At 50.0% G+C, this 6,705-nt stretch overlaps 1 protein-coding gene across 1 annotated transcript; it reads left to right on the top strand.

The window, feature by feature from the left end:
- Positions 1–3,337: 3,337 nt before the first annotated feature.
- CHST4 (carbohydrate sulfotransferase 4) lies at positions 3,338–4,507 on the top strand (the record flags this gene model as incomplete). The annotated part of the gene is made up of 1 exon (XM_084257896.1): positions 3,338–4,507. The coding sequence occupies one exon, from the start codon at positions 3,338–3,340 to the stop codon at positions 4,505–4,507; it is 1,170 nt and encodes a 389-aa protein (XP_084114022.1).
- Positions 4,508–6,705: the final 2,198 nt, after the last annotated feature.

Genomic DNA, 6,705 nt, shown 5'->3' with positions numbered 1-6,705 from the left:
CATTTCATGTAGAGCGAGAGATGGATGTGAATGGAAAGTTTGGGGAAAAGGTAGATCTTGGGAGGAAAAGAGTTAGCTTTCAGGGAGAAAGCTGACATGCATGCCGCATCTTGGGGGGGAGAGGTCATCTCACAAATGGCTCAGGGCTTCTCCACAACAGAGCAAGTTGGGACAGACCAAAAGTGAATGCTGGTGCTTCAGGTACCCAAAAGGAAGGCAGTGACAGAGATCAAAGATCAGAACCTGATGGCCCTGGATATAAAACCTGCAGGTTTCTATGAAATCGGGTCCGTTGGAAAGTTAGTGAAGTATCTTTGAGCAGGAGAGTGAAAAGATCTTTTTGGGCATCAGTGGACAACGGAGAGAGCTGAGAGACAGAAGCCGGCAGCTCTTCACTCTGAGACCCAGGCCAGAGGGAGCAGAGGGTTCACCCACCCATAGGGCGGAATGAAAGTGCACAACTGCATAGCCAGGAAAGGAAGCTCAGGAAGGCAGACTAGCGACTGAGATGGAGTCCTGTCACAGACTCCTCACAAATGCTCACCAACGCCAAGGACTACAGAGGCAGTTAGTGACAGACAGCTGGGGAGGGCTCGTGGCTAGAGAAGCGGGGATTGCCACATAAAACCTACCTTGTTTTCATGGAGGGACATCACCTGGCTTCTCCCCATCTCAAGAGAACCTGCCTCTCCTCTAGGGCTCCTAACAGTGTCTGATGAGACAAGCTTTCCTCAACACACCTGCCTCTTTTGGTCAGCCCATGTTGTCGAGCCAGGCTGTGTCTTGACCTCAGTGAAAAGAAGTGGAGCTCACTTTATGAAAGCACACTTTCTCTCTGGCCAGGGATCGTGGTCAGAGAAAGGGAGTGGTCCAAGGGTTTCTATGGGACAACCAACGCCTGACAACAGCTGGGGACAGAGTGAGAAGGCCTGGCTCCAGCTCAGGGCGAGAGTGGGCTGAGGCCAGGAGAGACTGGCAGACAAGGAGGGCTCAGAGCCATGGAACCTGCCAGGAGAGTGAATTGGCCCACAGCCAGGATGGGGAGGGGTGGAGATGGGAGTGGAGGAGGGTGTAACTTGGAAAGGTTTACATTCCTAATCCCTAGTAAACGTTAGCTTTTTCCTGAGTTGACTGTATGTAGGTCCTGCTTATAAAATGTGATCACAGTTTCCTTATTACACATAATTGCAGGGGATCAAGGTCTGTTGTTCTTTATTTTCCTTTCTTTCATTCTGTTGTTTCCTATCTTTGTTCCAGACTTCGAACACACATTGCCTTTGGGAGAAAAAATCTCTTTCTAAAGTCACCTCTTCAGTCTTTGGTTTGTGGGGGGCATTCTTGCACCATTCTCAATAATGGATAGTTTTTCATTCTTTCCTCTTCGGTTCAAGTTTAAAAGACCTAGGAACATGTCTTTGCTGGTCCTGTTCTAATGACAGGGATATCAAGGCATTGAAATTTCCCTGACACAGAGTAAAGTGCTTTTTGGCTACAGGGCCTCCCCGGTGGTGCAGCGCTTGAGCGCTGGGTTGCGAAGCTGCCCGCAGCCTCTGCAGCGCAGGTTCAATCCCCAGCTGCTCCCAGGCCACTGGAGGAGGGTCCCACTTGGCGCGCAGACCTCTCCTGCTGCCCGCTGCTCCCCTCAGCAGTGTACTTCGGTCCTCTGCCTGCTCTGCTCCCTGCTCTGGCTCTGGTGAATTCTCTCGCCCTCCCGCGCTTCTGACTGTACCCAGTGCTTGTATAAATAAATAAAAATAAATCTTTAAAAAAAAAAGCGCTTTTTGGCTACAAAGGAGAGATGACCCTCCCTGGATCCTCTGGGAATACGTTGTTGTGATGAGTGGAAGAGAACGTTCTCGGTGCCACTGCCATCCAAGATTTGGCTTGGGTCATCCACATTTCCCAGAAGCTTTGGGGGACTTCCAAGGGAAGCCCATGAGCCAGCAACACTCTATTCTACCCTTTCAGGAAGCCAGCTATAAACTCTAGGAGTCACATCGGTAGCTGCCCAATTCCTCCTCTAAAATCCACTCCCTAGACTCTGTGGAGTTGTGGATATAGTGGCTTACTACCACTGTGAATGGAGACTTTCTGAGGCACAGATGGCAAAGGTATACATATCCATATTCGGATTCTTCTGGGGTTTAGCTTCCATGTATGATCACGGATGAACATAAAAGTGATTACTGAAGTTTTTGAAATGGCAAAAGACTGGAAACAACTCAATCAATGAGGAACTGGCTAAATAAATTGTGGTATGTCCATAAATAAAATTCTATTCTGTGAAGAACTTGCTATTTTTTGTGTGTTATAAAGGAAAAATTAAGGTGACATCCATGTGAATTTTGTACAGTTATAAAGTAACTAAAAGGAAACAAAAAACAATAAACATAGTTGCTAGGTGGGGTAAAGCAAAAATGGACAGATGGACAAGAAGCAGACTTTGCACTGTATGGTAATGACAAAACACCAGCTCATACTAGCTGTTAATTAACAGAAAAGACTGATTTAGCAGCTGGTAAAATTCTTAGGTGTTTTCCCCGTAGAAAATACTGTGACTCCTTTTATTTTATTTATGTCTTTTTTTTTAAGATTTATTTATTTATTTATACATACAAGCACTGGGTACAGTCAGAAGCATGGGAGGGTGAGAGAATTCACCAGAGCCAGAGCGGGGAGCAGAGCAGGCAGAAGGACCGAAGTACACTGCTGAGGGGAGCAGCGGGCGGCAGGAGAGGTCTGCGCGCCAGGTGGGTCCCTCCTCCAGTGGCTGGGGAGCAGCCAGGGATTGAACCGGCGCTGCAGAGGCTGCGGGCAGCTTCGCAACCCAGTGCTCAACCGCTGCGCCACCGGGGAGGCCCTATTTATGTATTTTTTAAAGATTTATTTATGCATAGGGGTACTGGGGTATAGGCCAGGGATGTGGGAGGGGGTGAGAGGATTCACCAGAGACAGAGTGGGGAGCAGAGCAGGCAGATATACTGAAATACACTGCCGAGGGGAGCAGCAGGCAAGACAGGAGAGGTCTCTGCATCATATGTGGGTCACCTCCCTGGCAGGGGATAGAACTCAGGCCAAGTGGTGATAATGATGATCCTTAACCCCTAGGCCACGAAGGAGGTCCTACAGGACTTATTGACTAACTGCAAGGGACAGGAATTGACACAGAAGGATCTGAGTAACTGGCTGCAAGAGGCTTCCAGCATTCTGCCTTGCTCCTTGGTGGGATTTAGGAAGGAGGGTATTTTCTAGAGAAAGGAGGTGAAAAGCAGGTACCGAAAGGGCAGCCTAACACAGCCCCTCTGATTGTTCCTTCAAGGTCTTCCAACTCGGCAAGATGACATTGTTCAAAAAGATGAAGCTGCTGCTGTTTCTGGTTTCCCAGATGGCCATCTTTACTTTCTTCATCTTCCTGTACCCCCACAACATCAAACCCCCGCCCACTGAGGAGGCGCCCAAGCCCATGCACGTGCTGGTTTTGTCTTCATGGCGTTCAGGCTCCTCTTTTGTGGGGCAGCTGTTTGGGCAGCATCCGGATGTCTTCTACCTGATGGAGCCCGCGTGGCATGTGTGGATGAACTTCGGGCATAGCAGCGCCTCCACGCTGCACATGGCGGTGCGGGATCTGATACACGCAGTCTTCCTGTGTGACATGAGTGTCTTTGACGCCTACATGAATCCTGGGCCCCGCCTGCAGTCCAGCCTCTTTCAGTGGGAAGCCAGCAGGGCCCTGTGCTCCCCACCCGCCTGCAATGTCTTCCAGCGCGATGATATCATACCCCAGACTCACTGCAAGCTGGTGTGCAGCAAGCAGCCCTTCGAGGTGGTGGAGAAGGCCTGCCGCACCTACAGCCACGTGGTGCTCAAGGAGGTGCGCTTCTTCAACCTGCAGGTGCTCTACCCGCTGCTGAGAGACCCCTCTCTCAATCTGCACATCATGCACCTGGTGCGCGACCCCCGGGCGGTGTTCAGGTCCCGGGAACGCACCACGCACGAACTCTCGATCGACAGCAACATTGTGATGGGGCCGCAGGGGAAGAAAGTCAGCAAGGAGGACCAACCCTACAAAGTGATGCAGGTCATCTGCGAGAGCCAGCTGGAGATCTACAAGGCCATGCAGGCCCTGCCCGAGGCCCTGCGGCAGCGCTACCTCCTCATGCGCTATGAGGACCTGGTCCGGGACCCCCTGCCTCAGACCGCGCGAATGTATGAGTTCGCAGGATTGAAATTTTTACCCCGGCTGCAGACCTGGGTGCACAACATCACTCAAGGCAAGGGCATGGGGAACCATCCCTTTCACACAAACACCAGGAATGCCCGCAATGTCTCCCAGGCCTGGCGGTGGTCCTTGCCTCATGAAAATGTTTCTCGAATTCAAGAACTCTGTGGCCATACTATGAATTTGCTGGGCTACCGCCTGGTCAAGTCTAAACAAGAACAGAAAAATCTGTCACTGGATCTTCTGTCAACTTGGATCCCCTCCAAGCAAGACTACCAGGAGGGCTGAGGACGCTCTCTCCCCAGCTGGCACCAGCCTCTGCCACATAACTGAGGCTTCTGGGCCTTACGCTTCTGTTGTCGCACATGTGAGCATGAGTTGTGTGCCCTAGCCAAGAAATCATGTGTCTCTACTCATGTCTAGGAAAGAGACTCAGGAACCTTCCGTGAGTGGCACATTCCAGCAGTGGAGCAGGAGCAATGCCTTGGCCTTCCTTCTGTGTATACTTCGAGATTTGAGGGCTGGGAGTCTGTCAGGAACCACACTGCATCAGTATAGTAAGTCCATGAATGTCTCTGTCCATATCTTGCCCTGTGGGAAAGGGGAGAGGACAGGGGACAGGGAAAGCCAGGAAAATGGTTCTTCCACCAAAGTGCTCTCAAGCATAGTCCACAGAAATGTGAACTCTGAAACCTGGTGGACTCAAAAGGGAATGGAGAACAAAGTTGGATTTTGCTGGAGGGCTTTGCCATCACAGCTACTGATTATCACAAATGTAAGATCCGGGCCTCCCTGGTGGCTCAAGGGGTTAAGCCTCAGCACTATGAAGCTATTGGTAGCCACTGCAGCACGAGTTCGATCCCTGCCCAAGGAGCTGACCACATGGTGCTGCAGACCTCTCCTGTCTCACCCGCTGCTCCCCTCAGCCGTGTATTTCAGTAGATCCACCTGTTCTGTTCCCCACTCTGTCTCTGGTGAATCCTCTCACCCCCCGAACCCCTGGTCTACACCCCAGCTCTTGTATGCATAAATAAATCTTTAAAAATATATATATAAAATGTCTGCACAACAGTTCACAGAGTGGCTACACCCAATCTATCTGTCATTTCCTCCCAAGTGTTTTCCCATCACATAGAAGATTTTGACCTGGGAAGCTGCCTTTCATTAACACTAAAAAACCAAAATAAGACTGCTTGGAGGGCCTCCCCGGTGGCGCAGCGGTTGAGCGCTGGGTTGCGAAGCTGCCCGCGGCCTCTGCAGCGCCGGTTCGATCCCCGGCTGCTCCCCGGCCACCGGAGGGGGGTCCCACATGGCGTGCAGACCTCTCCTGCCGCCCACTGCTCCCCTCAGCAGTGTTTTCAGTCTGTCTGCCTGCTCTGCTCCCCGCTCTGGCTCTGGTGAATTCTCTCACCCTCCTGCACTTCTGACTGTACCCAGTGCTTGTATAAATAAATTAAATATAAAATAAATAAATAAATAAATAAATCTTTAAAAAAAAAAAAAAAAAAAGACTGCTTGGAATATCCCCTTTTATGCTTTCTAATTACCTAGTAGAAAATACTTATTCTTATGGGATCCTAGTTTAAGAGCATGATCATCTCTATAGATTTTTTTCAATCCTTTTGCCATTATCTATAAATCATATGCGACACATAAAATATTGCTAAGAATGTTTGGTACCAGGTGATAAACTAAGTGTAAACTGATAAATTGATACACTGAGCACTTGAGAACTGGCAGAAAGTAGACAGTCAGTAATTAATTCCTCTCTTTCAGTCACTCAACCAAAGGGCAGGTAGCACAGCAGTACCCACTGCATGTTGCTGCGGGCAGGACTATGGAACATGCTTAGCAAGCATCTAGCAAGCAAGCAAGCGTTCACGAAATGCTGTCTGTAAATATCTGAGTAAAAATACTCTCCAGGCCTGTGTAATATCATTTCTGGTAACCTCCTCACTGAGGTCATGCCTAACAGCAGATCACGAGCCCTTTCTGGCCTTTCTGGCCATACTGATAGGATTAGGAAATAGCTGGGTTTCTGATGTTCTCGTTTCTCTACATCAGTGGTTGCCAACTGAGGTGATTTTGCCTCCCTGGGGAAATCTGGCAGTGTCTGGAGACATTTTTGGCCATCCCAGCTTGGAGGGAAGGTGCTCCTGGCATCTAGTGGGGAGGGAACAGAGATGCTGCCAAGCTTCAGTGCACAGGAGAGCACCGCCTCCCCACGGCGTCGTCGCTGGTGACCATGTAAAGGATGAATAGTCAATGACTGGAATAGATTTCTCTTTCATCCCATTCAGTCACGCGCACTATCACTCACAAGGCACCACCTGTCCAGGGGTGCTAACTGGGGATGAAGGGACTGGGGCTCTCTGGGCACTTGTTCAAGCGAGCTCCAGGGGAGCAGTGGTGTGGACATTACGAAAGTGCACAGCAGCATCACCAGAGTTTGCTAAGAGGACAGTCTGCTCTACCTGTTCTCGGCA

The sequence above is a fragment of the Talpa europaea genome, assembly GCF_964194135.1.
Source record: "Talpa europaea genome assembly, chromosome: 16".
Taxonomy (NCBI): Eukaryota; Metazoa; Chordata; class Mammalia; order Eulipotyphla; family Talpidae; genus Talpa; species Talpa europaea.
This window is presented reverse-complemented; position numbering and strand designations above follow the sequence as displayed.